At 50.5% G+C, this 26,805-nt stretch overlaps 1 protein-coding gene across 15 annotated transcripts in view; it reads right to left on the bottom strand.

Annotated features, from left to right (window-relative positions):
• Positions 1–26,805, bottom strand: part of INPP4A (inositol polyphosphate-4-phosphatase type I A) — a 124,171-nt gene that overhangs the window by 36,277 nt on the left and 61,089 nt on the right. For 9 of the 15 annotated variants that reach the window (XR_011473202.1, XM_070429895.1, XM_070429888.1 and 6 more), the window contains exons 3-14: positions 25,878–26,085; positions 25,204–25,248; positions 17,085–17,203; positions 11,576–11,692; positions 11,233–11,312; positions 9,707–9,818; positions 8,669–8,759; positions 8,202–8,349; positions 5,872–6,002; positions 3,763–3,867; positions 3,197–3,305; positions 1,080–1,097 (exon numbers count right to left, since the gene is read on the bottom strand). Coding sequence is in view for 14 of the 15 variants with exons in the window: in XM_070429895.1 (XP_070285996.1) it covers positions 1,080–1,097; positions 3,197–3,305; positions 3,763–3,867; positions 5,872–6,002; positions 8,202–8,349; positions 8,669–8,759; positions 9,707–9,818; positions 11,233–11,312; positions 11,576–11,692; positions 17,085–17,203; positions 25,204–25,248; positions 25,878–25,983 (1,181 nt within the window). In the remaining variant the exon portion in view is untranslated. The remainder of the gene's footprint in view (positions 1–1,079; positions 1,098–3,196; positions 3,306–3,762; positions 3,868–5,871; positions 6,003–8,201; positions 8,350–8,668; positions 8,760–9,706; positions 9,819–11,232; positions 11,313–11,575; positions 11,693–17,084; positions 17,204–25,203; positions 25,249–25,877; positions 26,086–26,805) is intronic. The other 6 variants (XM_070429897.1, XM_070429896.1, XM_070429892.1 and 3 more) reach the window with 2 other exon arrangements.

Below are 26,805 nucleotides of genomic sequence, written 5' to 3' on the forward strand. Positions count from 1 at the left end.
AAATGAATAGCTGCCATTTTAGACAATTCAATCTTAAAAATACAATCTCAAAATAGAGTTTAAGAACCTTTAACCCTCCCGATGTTTAGAGCACACACGTAATGTGTGCTGTACGCAGATATCCATGTGTGTACCTAGATGGACACTTCCACACATATGGACCTCCCCTGTGCATCCCGCCCACTCCCTATCCTCACAGGCCACGTCCTATAACATCAAGCTGGGCCTTTCGCACAGGGAGCACATGAGTAGCTTCAAAGAGCTGCCCTTCGGGGTGACCACGAAGGTGTGAGCACGTGTGCCCATGCCTGGTCCTCACTAGGAAAGCCGCGAGGCCTGAGCCTGGAGGGCTCCTCAGGACTTCCCGTGCCAGACGTCCGCAGAGCCCAGCATCTCAGACAGGGCCCAGCCCCAGCCCCAGCCTCACCAGCTCCAAGGGGGGCGATCCCAAAGGCTGGCGGTGCCTCTGGGGCTGCCAACTGAAGAAGTGCCACTACAAAGCCCCGTTCTGGGCACGCCTGGGGCCTGGAGCAGCAGGGGAACCCCAGGCAGCAGACATGATGATTTCTGGCTGCCATCTAACTCTTTGGTGGGAAAAGTTCACTTGGTTATTGTAATTCTTGGTAAAACTAATACTAGTAACACTGTTTTAAAATTATGCCTAAACTATTAAGTATCATGAAAATGTAAGCTGGCTTCATTCCCCAAAAGGTGATGGTGAGGGGAGGTGGAGACTGACAAGCCCCGAGGTTCTTGTAATAGAGCCGGAAAGATCTCAGTCCCCCTAGGTGTGGACGGGACATCCCAGCGGCCTGGGCTCCCGGCCCAGGGAGAAGCACACCAGGTCTGCCCTTGGAGGAGCACAGCAACAAAGGCTCGGATTTTAAAGACAAAGCAGAGACTGGGCTGGCTATTCATCATCCAAGAACATTGCAGTTGGAAGGGAACGGTGTCGGGGCCTTAACTCGGAGCCCACAGCGGCACGAGGCTGAAGCACCTCTCGGGGGAGGGAACAGCACAGGCTTTCTCTGCATGAGAGCAAGACCCAGACAGACTCTCTCCACAGACAGAAAACTCACCAACACTCCTCAAAACTGCTAAAGAAAAGAACCAAAACGAAATATTAGCATGTGTTAGCAAATACCAAATGCAAACCAAAAATTTAAAAGCCCAGTTTTGTCACAACACTTGAATTTGATAGTTGAAGGACAACTAACGCATGAGCCGGGTGCTCATTCCTGACAGCCTCGCGGGTGCTCATGCCCAGGGCACATCCCCGGTGGGCACAGTGCGACTGCACTTGAAGGAAGTTTCAACGAGGAAAACCGCTCCCACCAGTGTCTATGACTTTAGTAGGACATTACATAAAAATATTATATATTTGAAAAATACCACAAAGGCATATAGGGGCTGAGACGTTCTGAAGTTAACACGCGGCGTAATCGGGCATGAGCACGCCGGCCTTCCTGGGACAAGGACAGCCGGGGGCACCCCTCTCGACTGGCTTTTCCCCTCCAAGGCCCCGTGCCACCCTCAATCACACGCTCATACTCCACACGCCCCGTGCAGCGGTGTGACACACACAGGGTCTCTGCTGGCTGTGCAGTCGTGGGACGGGAGCCCTGGAGCTGTCACACTGTCCAGAGAAACACCTGAGGCACTGGGCCCACAGCCGGCCTGGCCACCTGGCTTGTCTGAGCAGGAAGGGCCCTTGGTGGGGATGCGTCGAGGTGGAGCAGGCTGTCTGCAGCCTCCCCCTCCCAAGGCTGGAGCTCCCCTTCCACACCAGGCCCTCCCTGCTCCCCCTCCTCCCGCCTCCAGGAGTTCCGTGGCTCAGGGCAGCCTGCCCACCCATCTGCATGGACACTCCTCACGGTACTCCCCTCCTCACCTGTCCCCTCTAGCCTCAGCGCCATGGCCAGTGACACTCCTAGCGGCATCCCTGCCCCAACACTGCACCTGACCTTTCATCCATCCCTGTTCCAGTCCAAGGTCCGTTTTCTCCAGCCACGTCCTGACTCCCGGCCACAGCAGCACAGAGCCAGGCCAGGGCCTCCTGGCTCCGGCGCCTGCTAACTCTCCACCTGACCACCTGAGGGGATTCCCTGGCCATTCATTCCCTGGGCCTTTTATTCACCTTCCCTCAGCCCGTTCCATTCCCAGTGACGAGTGTGACCTTCCAACTCCACATTCTGCAGGGGCTGTTCCACCAAACCTCAGCTTGCGCCTTCCCACCTCAAAACTCTGCCTGCAGCCTCTGCTTTCCACGTCCCTGGCTCACTGCCTGGCCCTGCCTCTTTCCATCTTCTCCAGAACCTGCTCGGTCCATGTTCTCCTCCACCTGCCTCACTCACTTCCATCTTTCCTTTCAGCCTCAACACGTTCACATCATGATCGTCCTCCCCAAGCCCCAGCCTTTCATTCTCTATTTCAGGTCCCAGGATCTCAGAGTACCCTCGACACTCACCACCTCCACTTCCTACACGCCCATCCCTTCACCGATTTAAATCTTGACATTCTGGAAGATCGCCTCCCCCGTGCCCAACGCACTAGCTCGGATTCGCAGGTCTCTCCCCGCCGCCCCTGTTGCACGTTCCACAGCACCCTGTGTGCTTGCTCCCACGTACGCCCTGCTCACACCAGGCCCAGAGCTCCTCGGGGCCAGGCCACATCTGTCGGCCCCACACTGAGGCCAGCTCTCCTCTCGCTCCTCTCCCCAGAGCACCCCCATGCCTCCAGCTGCACCTCACTGCGCTCTGCACTGGCCTTCCCCACCTGCTGCCTGGCAGCTTCCTGCTCAGCACGGCAGATCTGTGCAGCCCCTCAAGCCTTTTTAAAACTGGGAATGTTTCTCCACAGCATCCCTTAGGAAAGGAACAGCCTCTCCCAGGCTGCACACTTGGGGACGTTCACAGACTGGCCAGCGACTCTCACGGACAGCAGAGCCAGCAGTCCACTCAGGGCAGCTGCCAAAAGCACCACCTTCAAGGTGATTTCCATGTGCAGGGACAGGACTACTGACCAGCTGGCCCCCCGCCCCCACCCGCGGCGCACAGAGCAGCACAGGGGCAGTAGGCAGCCTCTCACCACGAAGCAGCGGCTCAAGGGCTGGTGCGTTTGTGCTCATGTTTTGATGTTTTAACCCAGGAAGCATCACACAGCCATACGAGGACCATAAACCCTCCCAGGAACTTACTGTTTCTTTGTCTCTTCAAATTTGTGCAGCTTTTTGCGGAGGCCTCCTGACTTAAAACCTTGGCAGTGTGCGGCTGGCGCCCCAATGGTGACGATGTCATAGCTCTGATCTGAATGACAGAAAGCTCTCCTTCATTACCCTGGGCTTGGGCCTGCAGACGAGCCAGCTACAGGGATATGCACACAAAACTGGGGCCTGACCCTCCCCCAGGTCCACGCAGACTGCGGTTCCTTGAGCCCCACAGCCTGGGCTGTCCTAGGGCCCCTAACCTCCCAGGGTGAAGCCACACGGGGCTGAAGGCAACACGCAGCCTGCATCCCTACTTGGGGAGGATGACGGCTGGGCAGCTTTCTGCCACAGAAACGCAAAGGAAGCTGGACGGAGGAGACATGAGAGGAAGGGGTTTGTGCTCTGAATGAAGACCTTACAAAAGTCCTGAGATGTGTCTCTCATCGAGCTGCCCAGCAGGACACGCAGGCAAGGCTGGCGCAGATGTGGGGCAGTGCAGGGCCCACGTGCACAGGGGAACAGAGTGACAGGGGTTCCACAAGAGGGGCCGCAGTTACCTGATCCTCCATCGTCCTGAACCCTCATTCTTTGTATGTGCAAGTTTGTGGGAACAAATTCCAACTTTTTATCTGCTTTCAAACTGCTCGCTTTAAACGAGGGACCTAAGAAACGGAATATTCAAAAACAAAGGGCGTCAACATGTACCCGCACTCACGAATGGCAGTAGAAAGGGGTATTGTGGGGACGCTGCTCAGAAAGCAGGTATGGGAGGTCGCAGCCCCGGCAATTCTGCGTTGCCTATGAGCACATTTCACTTCCAGACGCTAAGGAGGGCAGCCCGCCGGCCGGGAGACTGGCTCTGGGTGCTTAGGTGGGGAATGGAGGCGGGAGGCAGCCTCAGGAGGGACGGTGAATGCCTGCCCACCCATGACTCCGCTCTTCACAGAGAGGCTGACACAGGAGGAGGCTCTGTGCTAGAGGATGCCAACAGCACTATAAAAAGCCAGGCCCACGCCAGGACTGCCTGCTCCAGCTCTAGAGGCTGCCATCATCCCAGACCTCGGGGACTGGTTCAACTAGAGCAGCACTTCTCAATCCGGAAAAGTGATGGCAAGATCTGCTCACCACCCGGGCTGTGGGGATGGACAGGTGATGGGCAGCACCAGTTCTGGCCACTAGAACGCAAACTCAAACAGGCTCCCCTGTGCACACTGGGTGGTCAAGCAGGTGGACAATGTTGTGTGACAAAGATCTGCGATCTGATTTCCACAGTCAAAATCTGTAACTAATAAAGGAACTCAATGCCCAGAAAAGAAAGGAATTACAAACTACACTGACAATCAGGGTAGAAGAGGTAAGCGGTGAAGAAAGGAAGATTTAGCCCTAACCGGTTTGACTCAGTGGATAGAGCATCGGCCTTCGGACTCAAGGGTCCCAGGTTCGATTCCGGTCAAGGGCATGTACCTTGGCTGCGGGCACATCCCCAGTGGGGGGCGTGCAGGAGGCAGCTGATCGATGTTTCTCGCTCATCGATGTTTCTAACTCTCTATCCCTCTCCCTTCCTCTCTGTAAAAAATCAATAAAATATATTAAAAGAAAAAAAAGAAAAAAAAAGTAAGGAAGATTTATTTTGCCAGGATACAAAATACAGGCAGGCACTGTCCGCTCTGCACGAAGCTGCTCACTGGGCACGTACGGCGGCCCCGGCACCAGCAGCAGGGAGCCTGCTGGAATCGCAGAATCCGCTATCAATAAGACTGGGCATTTAGACACAGTGACATTGAGAGGCTCTGCTCCAGAAAACTCAGGCTGTGTGGTGTCAGACTCTCCCAGGTAACTGGCATCCAGCCTGGTAGGTCCCCACGTTCCTTCAAACAAATGCTGCCTTTTCTCTTAGAAATACACTGGGATCTATTCTTCAGATTCAAAGCAAACCAGGGCGCCAGCATCTTATTATCACTCCTGTGTTCACTTCTCCACAGCCAAGTTCATGGGCATGCTCACACGTTCTGGGTCAAAAGTACGGTAAGGGCTTATGATTTTCTTTCAAGCCTGAAATTTTATTATGAAGAGCAGAAGGAGGGAAGAATCTAAAGATAGAGAATAAAATAATGGAATGCCCCTCCATCCCCGACCCCCCAAAAAAATCATTCCGTTTGGAATAAAAAGGGAGTAAGTTAAGAACAGTCTTCTAAACATTCCCTGAGAGTGTTCTGAAAATCAAAGGGTATCTTTCAAGAAAAGGTGAGGTGTCTGTACTCCACCTCCCTTTGGAGCCTTAAAATAGCGAGTTCCACTCAATCTATATTTCAATGCAAATGCCACTGTTAAACTGGGAAATGGAGAAAAGTGCTTGTCGAAGGCACAGGGCCTCCATCCTTCGGGCATTTCACTGCTATAGGGTCATTGGTCTCTCCGAAATCTCATCGCACAGTGGTTGTTTTGGCACATGGCTCCTCGGAAGGAATTTTCAATGTAATTCACAGATTTGCCTTCTTAATTAGGATCTGAAAAATCTAAATTTTAGAGAATTCACACCTCCATGAGAATCTATTTTGAAAAATCCATTTGAGTGTCTGCCAGTGTGACCATCTGAGCGCTCCTGGGGTCGAGTCCCAGCGGGAACACAAGAGTATGCGCGTAGTGATGGAGAGACCTGTGCCCACCTTTGTACTGATGCAGGTCGGTCAGGTTCTCCTGGTACGTGAGGATGATGGTCTGGTACTGAGTGACAATCTGGCGCCTGAGGCTCTCCCAGCAGGGGGACAGCTCCCCCAGCTCCTCCAGTTCACACACTCTGCAAGCAAAACACAGGCGTGAGGCCCAGGGTCTGCACCACCAGAAAACAAAGTGCACACAGAAGCACTGAGATGCCAGGCAGGGCCCAGCACCGGAGTCTGAGCCGAGCAGCAGGGGCGTGACGGGCCCTCCAGGAGGAAGGGCTGCACGAGACGCAGAACCCGACCCCAGGGCAAGTGCACAGAGAAGCTTTTTACAGAAACGCAGCCAAATGTTTGAGGCAAACTAAGTGGAGGAGCGGAGAGGAGAGCAGCTCCGCCCTGGCCCGACACCCTGGCTCCTGACAGAAACCACATGGGCGAAGGCTCAAGCTGCAGCCACTGGGCCTGGGCAGAGCAGAATGACCTGTGACCCTCCCAAACACGAGGGGCTGGAGACCTGTAAGTAACTGCTATGATTTGTTGTCTCCAGACAAATAACAAAACACAAGACGAATTAAAAACAAACAAACAAAAAACAGGATAACCGTTTTAGGAACCTGGGGAGCAGGAAAGTATAAAAGACCTAAAATCCTCATGTTATAAGAAATCAGTACTGATTAAAAGTACTCTGTACAGCAGTTAACACTAACATGGAAACCCTGAGACTTACGTTTTTAACCGCCTTCGGCAGTATTTAGCTTTTTATATACTATGCACATTTTCCTTCGAAGGGAAAAAACCTAATTTATAAAAGTTTTTAGGAATCTACTGTTGTCTGATGTTAAAAAAAAATTGTACTACTTTATTATTATATTAGCAAAATTAATGTGCCCTGGCTGGTGTGGCTTAGTTGGCTGGAGCATCGAACTGTACACTAAAAGGTTGTGGGTTCGATTCCCGGTCAGGGTACATACCCAGATTGCAGGTTTGGTCCTTGGTTGGGCATGTACAGGAGGCAACTCATCTATGTTTCTCTCTCTCCCTTCTTCTCGCTGCCAAAGCCATTAAGACATGTCTTTGGGTAAGGATTAAGAGAAGTTAATGTAAAAGAACACCCCGTGCAGGTCAGGCTGTGGGGCTTGCAGGAGAGCAGCATCCTCGCTCAAAGGCCCACTGGCCCCAGCCTCAGCTCAGCTCACGCGCACCCTGTGGTCCCTCTGGATGTCTCTGCCTGTGTTTCATGTGGCTCCTTCTTATGTGTCAGTTTAATGTCACAGAGGCCTGCTCAGACCACCCTCCTTCTCAGGGCCCCCTTTCACTTTCTGCTGACACATCTGGGGCTCCATGTGTGGCCCCCAGTTCTGTTAATGACTGTCTCCCAGGGTGTCTCGCCCATCAAGGAGCCTCGCACCGAGCACAGCACCTGCCACGTGGCTAGAGTGAGAAACAGCACAACCCTCGAAAGCAAAATGCTTCCGTGAACAGTCTTTAAAGTTACAGTGCATGTGAGCACATACCTAGTGCCAACAGTGGGAAATGATGCCCTAACTAGAAATGATAAGAAAAGTGAAAATATAGGGTAGCTATGTATAAAGGCACAGATATAAAAAAGCTAAGAGGAAAAATGTAAAAATTAAAATACATATAAAAGATGTATGAATAGAGAGAAAGCAGCTCTTTGCATTTCTTGCCATTTTTAAGTTTGATTTTTTTAAGATGAAAATTTAAAATGAAACAGTTGTGTTAAAACAGCAGGATTCTGGTTGCAATGTTTTCGTTCACGCTTTTGTTAATTGTGTCTGTAATTAACATCGTTTTATGACAAGGAGCAGTAATGACAGTGAAGGGCGAACAGGAGACACAACCTACATGCTGAGCCACCCAGGCTCCTCCCTGCCTGGGGACCAGTGGCGCATGCCCTGAGCTGGAAGGATGCCCAATGGGTCCTGCTTAACTTTCTGGAGCCCATATCACTGAGGCCCTGCCCACGGAAACTGCTGACCCCGGCAGCCATCACCAAAGAATGACCAGCTACTTTTAACTTCCTGAGGCCAAGAGAGCAGTGAAAGGAGAGGGAAGGGAGCGGGGACCGAGTGCCGGGCGCGTCTAGTGCTCCAGGCACATTGTCTTGTGAAGTCTTTGCACAGAAACCTCAGGATGCAGATGAGCAAACGGAGGCTCTGGATGCCCAGGCCACAAAGCAGCCAAGGGCGGAAGCTGGCTTGTCATCTGGCCTATCTGGGCCAGTGCTCCGTCCACCACACATATCTAAGAGCTTTCCGGAAGGCAGGCGGCACGGGCATGGTGGGCGGGCAGCCGCTCCACATGGGCCTCACCTGGCTGCATCTTCTTCCAGCAGCAGCTTCACGAACTGCCGGGGCACGTGCAGGGAGAGCACGCTCTCCGCCATCTGCTCCAGGATCCGCAGGTGGTTGCCGTCGGTGGTGGGGAAGCGGTACATGCGGCAGATGGCACCACCGAACACTGAGGGGCGGGAAGACGGAGACTGTAGACCTGGCCGGGTCCTCCCCACGCCCCCAAGTATCCTGACTGTTCCTCTCAATCAAACACTTAAACCCAGAGCCCTCCAGGTGACTGAGCCTGAATGCTCTTCCCCTGGTACATGCAATCCCGTTCTCCCAGAATGAACCACTAACTCCCAAATACAAGGGCTGTGCCAGCGAGGCCAGCAGCCACTAAGGCCAATGTCGGCAAGAGAGCCACAGAGGTGGGTGGAAAGGGTGACTGGGCCCGACTGGACTCTCCCGAGAGGGGCAAGGGGACCGTGGAGGAATCCGCTCACCCGATTTCAGCAAAGTGTCTTTCCGCAACGAAGCATATTTGGATCGGATTCCCAATGCTTCGGTCAAGCTCTCGTCCACGGGGAGGACCATCTAGTGACGTACAGAAAAGCACGAGAAGCCATAGGCTGAGGTGAGCCCAGCGCACTCCGCAGGGGTGGTGGCCACCAGATCTCATGAAGGAGCTCTTTAGGTGAATGGCACCATCCACTCCACAATGAGTAGGTCACCTAGGCTACTGACTGATCAACCCACGTCCCAGTACAGTGGACGTGTCCCACTCAAAATTTTCCAGAAATGCCTGTCTTTTGACTATGTCATTTCACCTCATATTTCAGTGTTTTGATGTGTAAAGTAAAAGGGAGGGAAAACGATACCCAGAAATATTTCCATAGCTGACGTTCTGGGTTTATTTGGGATAAAATGACCTATCTCTGTATTTTAAAATGATATGTACCAGCGCTTGAGTTCTAAACTGGAATTCTAGTCTGAGAGCACAGATTGTCTCTGAACATGAGAGTGAGAGAGAAGGTGAGGAGACAGCATGGGAGGGAAAGGGGAGAGGGGGTGTGAGAGGCGGTAGGACCTGTGCAGACTTGAGATGTGTGTGCATGAGGCGACCATGAGCGCCTGAATGCCTGGGAGAGGAAGGTACTAACAAAATGCCAAAGACAGTCTGGGTCTCATTCCCCACCCCCAATCCCAGCCACCTCTCCCCCCTCCTGACTGCACCCCCATTACCTCTCCCCCCTCCTGACTGCACCCCCTCCACACCCCTCTCCCTTCCTGACTGCAGCCCCTCCGCCAGGCTCCCCCCACCTCTTCCCATTCTGGAGAGGTGGCCCGTGTGGCCTGGGCAGAGGCAGGCTCCGGGGAAGCAGAGCCTGAGGGGCTCCCTTGTCTCCCCTTTGAGAAGCGCCCGGGGGACTGGTAGGTCCTATGGCGGGTGGACAGTGCAGGCCCACCTCCCCATTCCCTGCGGCCGAGGCAGCGCCCATCTAGACAGGGGCCATCACTCCTTCCCATGAAGGGGTGCTCACCCTCCCGTTGATGGTGTCCACAGCCCGGGTCACTGGAGGCCGCTGGTCTGACTTCTCCTCCATCTGCCAGCCGATCACCGTGATGTTACCCACACGGTCACTCTCTGCAGACCTGCAACAAGCAACGTGCTTTGGGAAGTGGCGTCATGACTAGGCTCCATTTCTGCGTAAGCTCAGCATCTGTCACCGAGGTCCAGGGCATGCCGGGACCTGGCCGGCTGGCTAGTCGGGCAGAACTTGCTGCACGCCCAGACTCCAGGGGAGGCAGACAGGGAACCCAAGCCCCAGGAGAAGTGCGAGCATGCCTGGGGACCTGAGGGGAGGAGCCAGTGCTTGCTCCCTTGGGCTGACCCCTGCCCCACACAGCAATGGGAACACGTCTGGAAATGAGGACTGGAGAGAACTTTCTTCTGGGACCAGACCCTTCCTGCTCCTTCTTCAAGCTTTGATTTTCCCCAAGGCTGAGGCCTGGACCCTAAGTCAGCTGAGGCCACCCACGGTTTCCCAAAGCCTCTGATTCCTGACACGGCACAGCTGCTGCCACTCCACCTGTCTGGCTTCCCCTAAGATCACGGGGGGCTGCACTGCGTGGGCCCATGTGACTCATCCAAGGACGCCTGGACTATTATGGAAGACGTCTGACAGAGCCAGTGTCAACTTTCCTGTGGTCACTGCTGTGCCAAATGTCTCTGTGACTCTCAGTGTCCTCATGCCCGGGAAGTCCTTTCCCCACACTATCCCAACAGTCCTCGTCAGCTTCTCCTACAGAGGATGATCTCCACTTCTTACGTGTGCATGGGTCCAACTAGGATTGCTCAGGCACATCGTGTACCTGGGTATTTTCCTCTACAACCCCGTTCCCCATGGCCCTCTTGTTTCCCTAGGACTGTTCCTCTCTCCCCAGTCAGGTCTCCACACCCACCAGGCACCTGCAGGGCTCCTGTCCTGCCTGATGCCGGCGGCACTGCTATCACCATGGCTGCAGAGAATTAGTGCAGGGAATTAATCCTCTTTGCCAACATTTCCTTTGCTATTTTGGAATGTCTTCCCAATTTTCACATTATTTTGAAAACAAGAACACCAAGTCAGGGGTTGGGTGGGAATTGCCCCTAAAATGAATTTGGGAAGGGTTGCCATCTTGACATCTTTCTTCCAGGGACATGGTGGGGGTCCCTCCACCCCCACAAATATTTATTGAGCCCCAAGCCCTGTTCTATGTGCCTTAGGATACAGCAATGAAGCAAAACAGACAAAACCCCTGCTTTCTGGGAGCGGACACTCTGTTGGGGAGGAAGCAGACACTGTAAACTCATCTCGCCGATCAGATGTTATCTAGGTCTTCCTGCAGGTCTGAGTCCACCTGTGCTCGATTTCCTGTGGATGCCACACATGCCCCCTCCATTAGCCCTCTGACAGGCTGTTTGCTAAGACCAGCCTCTGGGAGAGGCAGGAAATGGGCCCTTCCCCATCAGTCCCGGGACCTCAGAACTCAAGATCATCTCAAAGGAACAAAATTAAATACCAACCTTAGTGTTAAATGCAACCGATGATGCCTGTCCTGGAGCAGATCCTTGACAATGAATGTACCAGAGCCCAGTAGGTACATCTGAGGAAGAGGGAACACAGCGTGAGCCCGTGCTGTGCCTCGGCCCCATGACCAGGGTGGGGTCACTGGCTGCTGCCCACAGCACCTCTGACCCTCACTGCAGGAGCCCAACAGGGATGTGCAGGAAGAAATTCCAAAGGCAAATCCCACTGGACATCAATTAGTGAGCCAGTGGTGAAGCCAGTCGCATGTGCTCCTCTCGCTGAAATAACTGCCCAGCTTTAAGAAGCGAAGAAAGGCCCCTGAACCACACGCTACTTAACTGTTCCCTGAGATCTGTCTTTGACGTCATACACGGAGAGTTTGATCTGCGTCATCTGATTGATGAGAGAGTCTTGGAAGAAGGCAATGCTGCTTAAGAATATAGGGTTGTTGGTTCCCTAGAACAGAAAAGAAAATCCTCAGAATACAGAGTTGAATTTTTAAAGTGATTGTTCATTTCAGAACGAGAAATTAACGTTCTTACCAACTTGGATCAACACAAATGCTCATGGCAGCTTAAACGAATGCAGTCAACGAAAACCCCGTTTTTCAAGAACGAAGGTGGCCCACAAACCCCTCCCGATCCAGACACAGCTGGGCCCAGGCATGTCCCGAGGGCCCCCTCAGTGGGAGGCTTCTATAACATGGGAACAGGCTGACATTCGCGTGTTGTTCAGCTTGAGATACACTATGCAATTGGGTCTACTACTTTGGGCTGTTCCTGTAAGGTGTGCCAAGGTGGATGGAAGAGGAAATGAATAGCTTAAGTCGTTTCTTCTAGAATCCTGTGGTTTAGAATAATTAAGGCCTGACCTATTTAAGCTATCCCTTTTTTGAGGACTAGCTGCTAGTTTCTAGATCATAGGTGGTTATTCCTGGCAGCTTAGCCTCGCTCCCCCGCCCCCAAAACCCCACCTGTGTGGGGACCATGCCCTGGCTGAGCGCCCTCTGCAGCTCCAGATCCAGTCTCTCCACACCTGCTGGACAGCGCCGGCCTCCCTCCATCCGCCCCTGTCAACCAGCTCTGACTCTCGCCCAAGGAGGCCACCAACTTGGGCATCTGCTTCGGTACCTGCTTCTCTGTCGTTCTCAATCTCCAAGTTACAATAAACTCTTCCATAAACGCTCCCTAGCCCTAGCCAGTGTTCTCAGTGGTTAGAGCATCAGCCCGAGCACTGAAGGGTCTCAGGTTCAATTGCCGGGCACATGCCTGGGTTGCAGGTTAAATCCCCGGCCCAGGTCAGGCACGTGCAAGAAGCAACCAATCGATGTGCCTCTCTCACATCGATGATTCTCTCTCTCTCATACTCTCTCTAAAAATCAATGGGAAAAATACACTCTTTCGGGTGAGGATTAACAAAAAACCAAAATTTAAAAATCCTCTCTCGCAGGCACCCTTCTGCCCCTCCTGCCCCTCCTTCCCAATGTGGCAGGTGCCACATCGCACTCCCTCACACACCTCTGCTCAGGTGGCCCTCACGTAACTCCTAGCCCGACTTTTGAGGCGTTCCCCTTGCTCTCCACCTGTGCCTTCTGCACACATGAACAGGCTGATGTTATTCTCCAAGACACATGATGCTCCCCATCGCCATTACAGGACTCTGCAATGCTCCGCAGCTGTGGTCCCTAGACCGGCAGCGTGGGCATGACCTGGAGCCTGGGAGAAACACAGAGTCTTGGCCCCACCCGACTTATCAAGTCAGAATTTCACTACGTGGCGTAGGAAGCCACCTCCGATCCTCAGAACTAGCTGGGAACCCATCCTCCTGGTGCCATCCTCACCCTTCACACACCTGCACTCTGCTGGGTACAGATGCGGACACCTTCACTCATCCCCCCTCCCCCAGGATGGCCAACCTCTTGGGGGCAGGGCTGGGGCCTCAATGGCCTCTGCATCACCCGCAGCGCCCAGCACTGTGCGGCGCGTACAGACAGTGCTCAACAAAGGCTTAGAAACAGGATTGCTGACTTGAACTTGGAAATAAGTTTACAAGAGAATGAAAAGGTCTATCTTCCAAAATGTAAAGCTAGGGACGAGGAGGAAGTGCAGTGGAGCCTGCTGGAGATTGCCAGGGCGGACAATTCACAGGAGCTCACATCGCCAGCAGAAGCCTGTGGAATCCCACAGCAATGCCTACTCTTAGTTTCACAACTTACACAATGTGCTCAATTATCTAAACGGCTTCTGTAAAATTCCCGAGGTGAATGCATAACATTTAGTTTAATGAAAAAGTAAGTATATAACACACAACTCAAAAGGATATAAAGGTAAAAACCAATTAAAACAGGGGTATGTCCACTAGGAGGGTTTGTTAAGAGTTACTCTCCAACTGGAAGTGACAAGGAAGAATTGGATCTTCCTCTTAAAAGGCAGCCAACTTTATAGCATCACTGTTCAAAAATACCCAGCCAGTAACTGACCAATGATTGTAAAGGATATGGCAAAAATAGTGCCCTCCAGAACTGTGATGAAAAATATCACTTACTAAAAACACATGGACGAAAAAAACCAAGATGGCGGCATAGGAAAACACCGGAAATTGCTGCCTCCGACAACAACTTCAAAAATACAACTAAAAGACAGAACGGTCATCATCCAGAACCACAGGAAGGCTGGCTGAGTGGAAATTCTACAACTAGAAGGAAAGAGAAGAGCACACAGACTCAGAGGAGCTACGAAAGTAAAGTGCAGAGGTACGGAGGCTCCAGCATGTGCGGAAAGGGGCTGGCACCTGAGGACGCGGCTGTCTTTTTGAATCGGGAGGGAGTCACAAGCTCCTGACTGCTCTGAACTCCGGTTCCAGGAAATCTCTGGGGTCCCCTGGCTCATACGGGGAGAAACTGGACGGTCTGGCAGCAGGCAGAACTCGGAACTTAAGGGCGGCTTTCCCTCAGAGGTGCTGGCAGCAATTACCGGGACACTGAGACCCTCGGCCCCTTAGGGCAGGGCTGAGAATCAGCCATAGCTGCTTGCTCCGCTCTGTTGATTCCGAGACCCCGCCCCTTCCAGGCTGCTGCAAAGCCTTTTGCATATGAATGCCTGGGTCCTTTGCAACCTGACAATACCTAACAAATTTCAGCTGGGCCAGACAGACCCAGAACTTCCAAGAGAAGGCCCAAGGCCCCACAGCAGCTTGCATTGCTTCTCAGCTGGGTCTCATCTGGGCTCCCCCAAACCCCCCAAAAAGGAAGGGGAATCTGCATATCTCTTCGTAGCTCCTGCTGGGTAACCTCAGGAAGAGGCTTAATTAGCACCTCCTTAGATCCAAGAGCCAGTGTACCCAGTGGTCAGAGTGGGACCATCCAGATTACAACTCCTCAGATTCATAAGGAACACACTCAGGGGGCAGACTCAGTGAGCACCAAAGCCCCACTGAAGCAAGTCTTGCCCCAGAAGGGTGTCTTCAGCACAGAAGTTCTCCCACTGCAGACACAGCTGATTCTCACTGCCAATTGGCCTGGAGGTCAATTCCTCCCAGTGACACCTAAAACAATCAAGGCATAACTACGACAAGACTGTGCACAAAGCCCACAAGGGGGTGCACCAAGAGTGTCCACCTGAGGTAACTGGGGAGGCTGAGCCACTGGGCCCTGTGGGACACCTAGCACACAAAACCACTCTACCAACACAGGGAAGCAGACAAAATGCGAAGACAAGGAAACAGGTCACAAATGACAGAAATGGAGGAAAGCAAACTACTGGATATAGAGTTCAAAGCCACGGTTCTAAGATTTTTCAAGAATTTTATGGAAACCGCCGATAAATGTAGTGAGATCCTCAAGAAATCTAGTGAGACCCTCAATGTTGTGATAAAGGACCAACTAGAAATTAAGCATACACTGACTAAAATAAAGAATATTACACAGACTCCCAACAGCAGACCAGAGGATCGCAAGAATCAAGTCAAAGATTTGAAATACGAAGAAGCAAAAAACACCCAACTGGAAAAGCAAAATGAAAAAAGAATCCAAAAATATGAAGATAGTGTAAGGAGCCTCTGGGACAACTTCAAGCGTATCAACATCAGAATTATAGGGGTACCAGAAGAAGAGAGAGGGAAGATATTGAAAACCTATTTGAAGAAATAATGACAGAAAACTTCCCCTACCTGGTGAAAGAAATAGACTTCCAAGTCCAGGAAGCGCATAGAACCCCAAACAAAAGGAATCCGAAGAGGACCACACCAAGACACATCATAATTAAAATGCCAAGAGCAAAAGACAAAGAGAGAATCTTAAAAGCAGCAAGAGAAAAAAAGTCAGTTACCTATAAGGGTAAAATTATGGTAAATTATGGTAAATAATTATGGTAAATAATTTTTTTTTTTAAAATACATACAAAGTTTATTAAAAATAGGCTGGGCTGGAATACAGTAGAATGGAAGCTACAGCAGTTGGATGCGTCCACAGTAGTGCAGTCATGAAAGGCCCAACCCACCTGGAGGGCAGGCCGCCGCCTCGGTCTGAGCCGCAGCCTGTGCAGTGTCCACATGTCGCTCACGTGCTGGTGGGCCCTGTGCAGTGTCCACATGTCACTCACGTGCTGGTGGGCGCGGGCCTTTCCATATGTTAATAGAACAGCAGTTGGTCCACAGCATCTCTTGGGGGACATGTGGGCTTCGCCCTGTGGGACTGCCAGTGTCTTGAGGTGCCTGGGAGGAGCCTGCTCTCCAGCCGCCTGCACAGTGCGATCCTTCACAGCCACGCAGGCCCCTCCGCTGCCCTCCCCCCGACCAGAGCCCTGGCCGCGTGGACGATTGACACGCGCCCTGGAAAGGCTTACCCTACAGTCTCACCCGTGGGTCCCAGGCCGGAAGCCCCTCCCCCTTCATGAAAGTGTGCGGGTTTCTAACAGACACATCTGTCAGACAGCAACATGGCACAGAAAAGCCTCCCAACCCCACCTCAGGGCTTTGTCCATAGAAAATTTGATCATAATCACAAAGTAATTTACCATAATTTACCATAATTTACCATAAGTTACCCATATAACTGTGAGCTGATTTCTCAACAGAAACCATGCAGGCCAGAAGAGAGTGGCAAGAAATATTCAAAGTGATGAATAGCAAGAACCTACAACCAAGATTAATTTATCCAGCAAAGCTATCATTCAGAATTGAAGGTCAGATAAAGAGCTTCACAGATAAGAAAAAGCTAAAGGAGTTCATCACCACCAAACCAGCATTATATGAAATGCTGAAAGGTATTCTTTAAGAAGAGGAAGAAGAAAAAGGAACTCTTACCATTTGCCACACCATGGATGGAACTAGAGAGCATTATGCTAAGTGAAATAAGCCAGTCAGAGAAGGATAAATACCACATGATCTCACTCATTTGTGGAATATAATGAACATCATAAACTGATGAACAAGGACTAATCCAGAGACGGAGAGGCATTGATTGGACTGTCGGGCCTTGGAGGGAAGGTAGGGGAGGGTGGGGGTAAGGGGGAAAGATCAACCAAAGAACTTACATGCAAGCATATAGGTCTAACCAATGTACACGGACAACGGGGGGGTGAGGGCATGAGCGGGGGGAGGTGGGGTAGGGGGTAACGTGGGTATAAGGACACATATGTAATATCTTAATCAATAAAAAAAAATCAGGACTGCAAAAGAATAAAAATAAATAAATAAACAAAAAAACAAACAAACAAACAAACACAAGGACAACAGCAAGAATTCACATAGAAATGATCCCGGCTACAGGTGCTCAGGTCACCGAGCAGCCTGCCCTGGGGTGAGACCGCGGCGAGCCTGTCCCCGAGCCCCGGGGGCCAGCAGCACCCACCTCGATGATCTCCGTCTGCGCGTGCTTCGTCCAGAATGCCTGTGGAGGGGTGGTCACACTCACTGCTACAAAACTATTTGGTTTCCGATCTAGCGATGGCGTATGCAGCTCACTACAAGCTATGGAATCAAGATGTGAGAGAAAAGAATCCTTTAAAATCAGGCTCTAGTTAGTTCTGTGTTCCACACACACTCAAAGAGCAAAGACAGTAAATGACACTCAAAAGCAGCCATGGGCAAACTACGGCCCTCGGGTCGGATCCGGCCCGTTTGAAATGAATAAAACTAAAAAAATAAAAGACCGTACCCTTTTATGTAATGATGTTTACTTTGAATTTATATTAGTTCACACAAACACTCCATCCATGCTTTCGTTCTGGCCCTCCGGTCCAGTTTAAGAACCCATTGTGGCCCTCGAGTCAAAAAGTTTGTCCACCCCTGCTCAAAAGGATGAGGCAATTACATGGTCTGTTGTCACAGGGAGCTGATTTTTTCATTGGAAACAATCTCTACTCACCCTCCCACACACACACCTCCCCAGACGCATGGCAGCACTGCCCTAGCTGCAGGGACGGCGAGCCCATGGAATGGCACACAGAGCCAACCATCTCACATGCACATCTAGTGTACTGAGCATTTTGGGACAGATTATAAGACTCAGAAGTTCAATGGTAGAAGTAACTTACAGGGAAAACGGTCCTAATGCATGGACTCTGACATGTATCTTTGTAAAATGCACTGCGAAAAAAAGATGACCCACTGCCGTGAGACCAGCAAATGCCACCAACCATAGACATTTTGTCATTACAGAAAAACATGAAGAAACATGCTCTGTGGAACTGATTAAACGAATGGCAAGTCAAAGTTCTGCACCGGAAGAAGCAGCTTTTATGGCAGAGCAATAACCACCCCCGAGTGCTCGGCTTTTGCTTGCTTTCGGAGTTCTCAAACAACTGACTTCGACCCTTTTTGTCAGTGTTCTCATTGCCTTTATGGAGGAAAAAACTTTTTGGAGGGCCTCACAGTATCGTTCCTGCTCCCATCTTTCTCATTTGATTTTTAGAATGCTCTCTAGTGATTTAAAATTTAGAAATTAACTTTTACTTCTGGAAATTAACTTTGGTTCTCTGATTATCCCTTGTAATATTGTCTTATATATCTTGAATCCTCATTATTTATTGGATACTAGAGGCCCGGTGCATGAGATTCGTGCACTGGGGGGAAAGGGGTCCCTCAGCCTGGCCTGCGCCCTCTCGCAGTCCAGGACCCCTCGGCATGCATCCCTCTCAGAAATCCCTCTCGAAGTCTGGAAGCGCTTGGGGACGTCTGACTGATGGCTTAGGCCCGCTCCCACCACCACCGCTGCGCTCGCCAGCCATGAGCCGGCTTCTGGCTGAGCAGCGCTCCCCATGTGGGAGCACAATGACCACCAGAGGACAGCTCCTGCATTGAGCATCTGCCCCCTGGTGGTCAGTGTGCATCATAGCGACCAGTCGTTTTGCCATTCAGTTGATTTGCATATAACCCTTTTACTATCCTATATAATAGAAGCCTAATATGTAAATTGTCCCTCAGGAGTTAGACTGGGAGTTTGATCACTCGCTATGACGTGCGCTGACCACTAGGGGGCAGCACGGAAAATGGACATCAGCGACTCGGCGCTGGTAGCAGGTGGCAGTGGAGGCGCTGCCAGCCCCGATGGGCCCCGATGAGAGCAGGACCTTGGCGGGATGGTGGAGCAGGTGAGCGGGTGGCACCAGGCCAAGGCAGGGTGCCAGGCGGGGCCACGGGGCTGCGAGGCTGGGGGCGTGAGCTGGGGCGGCGAGCCTGGGGGCACGAGCTGGGACCTGATCCCTGAAGGCAACCCCGAGGGACCCCACCCATGCACGAATTCATACACCAGGCCTCCAGTATCCTATATAATAAAGAGCCAATATGCAAATGGTCGTCACATCCTCACGCCCTGGCTGGGAGACCTGAGGCTGCACCCCCCGCCCCAGGGGATCTGAGGCCGTGCCCCCCACCCCGTGTTGGGGTCAGGAGACCTGAGGCCGGGCCAGGGAACCTGAGGCTGTGCCCCTTGCCCCAGGGCTGAGGGACCTGAGGCTGCCCTCCTGCCCGGCAGGGCTTGACGGGGGTGGGGCCAGCCGGGTCTGGGCGCAGGTGGGCGGGGACTTGACTCTGGGTTCTGCAGTGTGCCCCAGATTCTGACAGGAGGGAGATTTTCATATACATTTTACTAATTTTCTTCCACCTCTGACACTTCTATTATAGAGAAAGGGCAAACAGCAATATTAAAATATTTCCTCTAATTAATTCCCCTTTAATGTGCACAAATTTTGTGCACTGGGCCTCTGGTAGGATAATAAAATACAAAGAGCTTGGCTTTTGAGTTCTGAGAGTCATATGTACCATGTGACCATCAACAAAGCAAGGTAGAACTTTTCCTTCAGGCTAGAAAGTTCCCCTTACTTCCAGCCTCTGTGCACATCACAGCGACCGGTCATTATGCAGTCACTTCCTCACTTCCAGCACTGCTGTCTATTCTTGAATGGCACACAAGTGGAATGTTTTAAGATTCGCCTCTATTGTTCTATATATAGCCCGTTGTATAAATGCACCAAGTGCTCTTATCCATCTTGTTAGTGGACATTTGGGTTGCTTCACTTTGAGCCATTATAGATAAAGGTGTATAAACATTCCTGTTCTAGTCTTTCTGTGAACTGAGGTTTTCCTTTCTCTTGACAAGCACCTAAGGGTGGCATTTCGAGGTTACAGCAGAGGACAGGTCTCACTTCACAGCTAACAGTTCTCTAAAGTGGCTGCACCATTTTACAGCCATCACAACGTGCAGGAATGCCAATCACCGCTGACATTTGGTGAGCTTACTGCTTATTTCTGTTGTTCTAATAGACGTTTTAATTTGCACTTCTCTGATGTGAAGCATCTTTTCACCATATGCTTACTGCCCGTTTTTATAACTTCATCAAGAGTCTAAGACTTCTGCTTATTTTTAAATTGAATTGTTGACTTTTTAATTGCTGGTGTGTAAGCATTCTACTGTACAGCTGCCCTCTGTCCAGTATATGTGCTGTGAATATCTTTTTCCCAATCTGTGGTTTATCTATTCATTTTCTTAAACATTTTTGGATTTTATTTTAGATTTTTAAATTTAGGGACTGGTACGCAGAAAATTGTCCCTCCCCCCAAAAAAGTATCCACGTCCTCGTCCCTGGAACCTGTGAATATATTACATCTCCAGCAAAGGGCTGCAGATGTGACTGGGTCATGGAATCCTCAGATGTGACATGGGAGGTCATTCTGGATCATCTGAGCGGTCTTAATCTGATCACGTGAGCTCTTAAAGCAGAGAGGAAGGTGGAGTCAGAAAGATGTGATCAGGGAGAAAGGTGAGATCCAAGGTATGGAAGGACCCAACCTGGCACTGCTGGCTCTGCAGATGGACGGGGCCCACAAGCCAAGAAAGGTGAGGGCCTTTCTAAGCTGAGAACCAGCCTCAAATGGCAGCTGGCAAAGAAATGGGAGTACAGTCCTAAAACGGTAAGGAACTAAATTTCGCCAACAATCTGAATGAGCAAGGAAACCCCCCCAAACCCATAGAAAGGAATGCAGCCCTACCGACGGGCTGACTTTGGTGCTGTAAGGCTCAAAGCAGAGACCCAGCTGAGCCCACTGGAGTTTTGACCTAAGGGAACTGTAAAGATAGTAAGTTTGTGTCGTTGTAAAATGCTAAATTTGTGGTGGTGTGTTATGGCAACAATAGCAAGCTGAAGCACAGAGTTAGTGCTTTTGCTTTCGAAGAAATCTCGGACCACCCTGACGCTGAGTTATTTCATTCGTTTACTTCTAGAACCTTTAAGGCTTTATGTTTTAAGTTCTCTTCTATCTTTCCTACGAGTCTACCTCAGCAGCAATCAGGGATTGGGCTGTTCTGCCGCCTCCCTCTCCTTTATGCTGTGCCCTTAAGGGAGCCGTGGTCTGGTCCCTCTCGGCTTGCCTTCACCAGGTGTGGTTCTTCACACACATGCAAGGCCAGAATAGCTGGGTTTCCAAATACAACTAATGGCTGAGCAATAACAGGTGGCCAAAGGCTGGGAAAACTTATCAGTTTAAGGGCTGCTGAGCCAAATGCCACCTTCAGAACACACCTTCCCACAAGTGACATTCCCTCCTGGCCTCACCCCCGACCCAGCCTACCTAAATGTCACCCAATGTTTAATTCCTAGCTCTGAGGTCCATAGCTCCCACAGGCTTTCTCTCAGCAGTCCCCGGTCCCCTCTCCTTCTGTTCACTGCTTATATCACTTCTTCAGTCTATTTCCTCAGAAACCATGAATCTCTGACATGCATGTCTTGTCTCTCCAACCATATCACCTGTAATCCCAGCTGAGCAAACACTGCTGAGGTAAAGAATAAAGCATATTTCAGGTGCATATCATTTGACTCAGCAATTCCAGATCCAAGAATTTGTCCTAAGAAAATAATCAGCAAAATACATGAAAGATCTATGTGCAAGTACGTGCACTGTGGTGGTGTTTATAGCGGCAAACGGGAGGGAACCTAGGGGCTACCAACAGAGATGGTTTAAGGTGAGTGTGGCACAGCTGTAGGCAGATTCTCTCTGGGCACCCAGTACGATGAGGCAGTTCCATGTTTATTAGAATGAAAGGTGCCAGTGATATTTTGCTACATGAGAGAAAAAGCCATGTTAAGAACATTAGGGTGACATTTCTGTAAGTAATTCCACCATCTACAAACCAAAATCATTATAGTGCTGTGTGGGTGCAAAAATACCTGGAAGGACTCACACCAAAATGCTATCTCTGAGTTTCTCTCTCTCAGGAATTTCTTTTCCTCTAACATTTGCTGTAATAAATGCTTTAAAATAAGTACTTTCCTTTTTGTTAATCCTCACCCAAGGACATTTTTTTCCTATTGGTTTTTTAGAGAGAGTGGAAGGGAAGAAAGGAGGAAGGGAAGGAGGGAGGAGAGGGAAGAGGAAGAGGAGGAGGAGGAAGAGGAGGAGGAGGAGAAAGAGAGAGAGAGAAAACATCAATGCAAGAGAGACACATTGACTCGCTGCCTCCTGCAGGAGCCTCAACTGGGGCCAGAGATAGAACCTGCAATCCAGGTATGTGCCCTTGACTGGGAATTGAACCCATGATCCTTCAGTCCGCTGGTGAATGCTCTAACCACCGAGAAACACTTTTTAATTTTAATCTATATATATATTTTTTATTAAGATAAAACATTTGATCAATCATCTGGCTCCTCACCTTTTTTGCTTAATTGTGGTAAAACATAAAATTCACCCTCACCTTCTAAGGCTGTTTCATCCTCTATGTCTGTATTACTTGACTTGTCACATGCAGAAACAGCCTGATTTCTATCTAGGGGTGAGGGTCTCAACTCAATTCTATCAACTCTCATGCTCTCTGTGCTCCATCAGTCTAGCTCAGGGGTGGGCAAACTTTTTGACTCGAGGGCCACAATGGGTTCTTAAACTGGACCGGAGGGCCGGAACAAAAGCATGGATGGAGTGTTTGTGTGAACTAATATAAATTCAAAGTAAACATCATTACATAAAAGGGTACGGTCTTTTTTTCTTTTTTAGTTTTATTCATTTCAAACGGGCCGGATCCGGCCCTTGGGCCGCAGGTTGCCTACGGCTGTTCTAACTAGCTCCTTGTTTGGTTAAATCCATATTCTGCATCATTAAATCCATATCCTGTGAGCAGTATTCATTATAAGCCAAGTGGGGTTTCTTTCACTTCTCTCCCGTGCTGGACCCTACCTGTTTCCTAGACCCCAGGTCTCCCTTCTTCTCAATTCACGCCCCTTGTCGTGAAGCACACCCTCCACCAACGTCCAGAGAAAGGATGTGGGGAAGTAAGTTTTTCTGAGACTCTGTAGCCAAGACAAGTTTCCTCCTACCCTCATATTGGACTGACAGCCTGGCTGAACACAGCATTCTCGGTAGGAAACAGTTTTCTCCCCGCCGCACTGAAGGTGCTGCCCACTCCGTTCCCGTGTGGCGGAGCATCTCCACACTCACTTCATCCCTGGTCCGTGGATGTGCCCTCCTCTGAGTTTCAGAGTCTTCACTGGATTCCCCGTGCTGTGAAATTTCACCCTGATGGGTCTCAGGACAGGTGTGTTCAACATTCGGGGCCTGGTAGGCATTTTAACCCAAGACACACCTTCTTCGGTCCTGACAGACCCTGGTGCCACTGCCTGGTCATTTCCTCCCTCACATTCTTCTCTCTTTTCTCTACTAAGTTGCAGACCTCCGGAATCTGCTCTCTACTTTTCCATTTCAATTTCTCTCCTGTTTTCTATTTCGCTTTTAAAGTTTTACTTTCCTCGAATATCTTCCATACTTTATTGAATTTTAAAATATTTTCTACCCTATTTTAAATTTCTAAAATTATCCATGTTTTCCAACTGTTCTCTTTCTCCTTAGAGCATCCTGTTTTTATTGGATGTATACACCATCTTCTCTTGAGGCTATAAATTATCATCTAAAATATATAATTTAGTATATAAAATACACATTAACTATCTTCATGTAAATATAAAATTCATATACAACCCACATGTCCGTCAGCAGAATAAACTATGGTTGGTGCACACAATGGAAGCCACTCAGCAAGCCAGGATGAGTTCTGGCCGCAGAACTGCACGTCCAGCGCGAGTCCAGAGCATTACCGAAGTGAGCACGGCGCACCCAGAGGCTGGGCACTGCATGGTTCTATCTTGTGAAACTCTCGCGGCCTTGCTGCAGTGATGGAAACAGGCCGACAGCTGACTGGGAGTGAGGCTGAGGACATGAGAATCCTTTGGGGCGATGGCAAGGCTAGTGGTTACATACATAATCTGCTTATCAAAACTCACTGATGCTACACTTAAAATGGGTACATTTTACATACACATTATACCTCAATGTTGACTTAAAACAAAATGAAAGAAGAGTCAAAGATGACCAGACTTTACGGAAGGCCCGCAACATGAAAGAAAAGATAGAACTTGGAAGAACAGAGAACTTGCAGAAAGTAGAAGACAAGGTCAAAGAAAGTACATGTCAAAGAAATGATATGCTGCACAGAGTCTGTTTCTGTTTCTTATTCTCCCTGATGTTTGGGGTGACGGGGACAAGGGTGGAAGCGTGCTCACACTCTGCTGTGAAACTTGGACTGGCATCACAGTTTGTAAAGAGCAATAAAGTTCCAGGTTGGTGGGCAACCCATACAAAGCTGTGCTCACTACCCACTGCAGACCAGGCATCTGGCAAGGGCTGGGGACCCTGAACTAGTTTAGGAGCATGAAACCTGAAATGAGGACGTTTTCAGAGTTTAAAATTTGGTGATAATGCACTTATATTTTTATGGGTTTAGCAAGTTGTCAAAGCCCTTGTTTTGTTTTAACCACCATGAGCTTGTCTCTCAAATAGCAACACCTCATACGACTCATGAGGAAACCCATCCAGCAAGGTCAAGGGCAGGCTCAAGGCTGGGCACTGAGTTTATAGCACAGTCTGGATAAGATTCCAGGTCATCTGGTTCACAGCACCTCTTGGACACCTCTGCCAGGCCACCGGCCAATGCTGACCCCCGTCCAGGAGATGCGGGGAGGGGAGAGGACCACCAGAGCCCAGTGCCCCCAGAGGAGCTTCCCAGCTGACCCCGCCTTGCTCTCCTGCCACACTTCCCGATCCCAGGGCTGGCGCAGTCTCTCTGATGCTCCGAGAGGGAGAGCATGCAAGTGTCATCACCTCTGGTCACAGAGTAGGGAATGAGGACTAGGAAGCTAAACTCAACCACACAGGCCTGGGCTGTGGCTGACACCGCCAGCCCTAAACCCCGCTTTCTCACCCCTCCCGGTCTCAGAAGCTCAGGGTGGGCTCACCATTTCCAGCCCTGCAGGCATAGTCCCCCAGGCCCCCCACCCATAGGAAGTCCACATCAGCCTCCGGGTTCATCTTCTCAGCAACACGTCAGCAGCAGAGACGGCGGCAGCAAGTTCTCTAAGACTCGGGCCAGCAGTTGTGTTTTTGTTTTTGAGCAACATATATTGTTACCTAAAACAATGAAAGACACCCACCTAAGCTGAACTCTAAAATGGGTTCATCTGGATCTTGTAGATTTCCTGAATAAAAAAGAAATGCCAGACAAAAATCAGCCTTAATCAACTTTTCCCTGCTTTCAGATTTTATACAAAAAACACACAACCCCAACACACTTATCATCATTTCACAGTGTTTATAAGTTGAACTGTCATGCCGCACACCTTAAATGCATACAGTGATGTGTGTCAATTATTTCTCAATAAAACTGGGGGGGAGGGGGGGACTCCAACATTCTACTTATTTTTATATCCAAAACTTATGTGAGGTGATTTCTTCATTTTATAAACTTTTTGTTTTGAGATTTCTAGAAAGTCTCAGACTCCAAGACCAAACCCCTACCTTTCCAGGTCTGCATACCCACAACAGACAGGCCTTTCACTATGGCCTGGGCACTGGCCAGACAGGCCCCATGGACACTCCCACATCATCTCCTGGCTGGAAACCTGCAGCAGACTGGCTCCCTCGGAGGCAGTGTCAGGGAGAGTGCTGGCTTTCTCCTCCTATCCTGACTCACCCAGAGGAGGCACCCTCCAACCTGGGGCAGTCACAGGGGGCTCATACTGACTGTTCACCAGGTGCCCAAGGAGGCATGCGTGGCCCTCCCAGAACTGCCATGTCGGAACCACTGGAGCCGCCCCAAGAGGCTCACCTGCCAGAGAGAGGCCAAGCATGTCAGCTGCCACATCAATGGTGGAAGCCCGCTGCAGTGCACGGGCCCTGGCGCCATGGCGAGGGCTGTGCTCTCTTGTTGTCATGATGTCATTGGTGATGATGTGTTTCCTGCTCCTGGGTCAGACCACGCCTGACTCCCTGGGAAGAGCTGTCATCCAGCCCTATCCCCTAAGGTGGCAGCAGTCCTGAGAAATGGGAACGAACAATGGGAAGAAGCACAGATGGTGGCAGAAAGGCACTGTGAGATCACAGAGAGTGCGTGAGCTATGCGAGCAGGCACAGCAAGGCCAGGGTCCCAGCAGGTCGGGCCGGGGGAAGAAGAGTCTGATGGTCTAGGTCTCTTCAGTCACCACATTCCCTACGCTCCCCAGCGCGCTCACACAACAACATAGCACGCCCGTGGGATCCATATAGAAATCGTGTTCTCTCTGACAAAGACATGCCATCTTAAATGATGTTTTACATACAATCGTAAAACATGGCTTTTGAGATTTTATTTGCTTTATTAAGCTTTCCCATTGGCAAGTCTCATAGAATTTCATAAAATTTAAAGCCAATTCGCTACAACCTCTGTAGGATACAGATGCACGAAGGGGTTTGCCACCCTGGCTACAACAGCTCGGTGGGACACGGGACAGACAAAGGCACATGCCCTCCAACCTTGCCCTCGTTCTTCCCAGAACTACAGAAACTACATGTGGGTCTCAGTCCTGCCTTTCTTTCCCACAAAACATATATGTGATCCTCTCGAGAGCCGAGTGCTGCGCTGGGGTGTGGCCATCTCTGAGAGCGGCCTCTGCTGGCTGGGTCAGACAGCCGCCACATGGGAAGCAGCAAGAAGTGAGCTTCACATTTTCCCAGCCCCATAGGCGGTCATTCCTGCTGTCTCTAGAAGGAACCACCCT

The sequence above is a fragment of the Myotis yumanensis genome, unplaced genomic scaffold (assembly GCF_028538775.1).
Source record: "Myotis yumanensis isolate MYYU_CA2020_CCGP unplaced genomic scaffold, mMyoYum1.0.hap1 SCAF_11, whole genome shotgun sequence".
In the NCBI taxonomy this organism is placed as follows: domain Eukaryota; kingdom Metazoa; phylum Chordata; class Mammalia; order Chiroptera; family Vespertilionidae; genus Myotis; species Myotis yumanensis.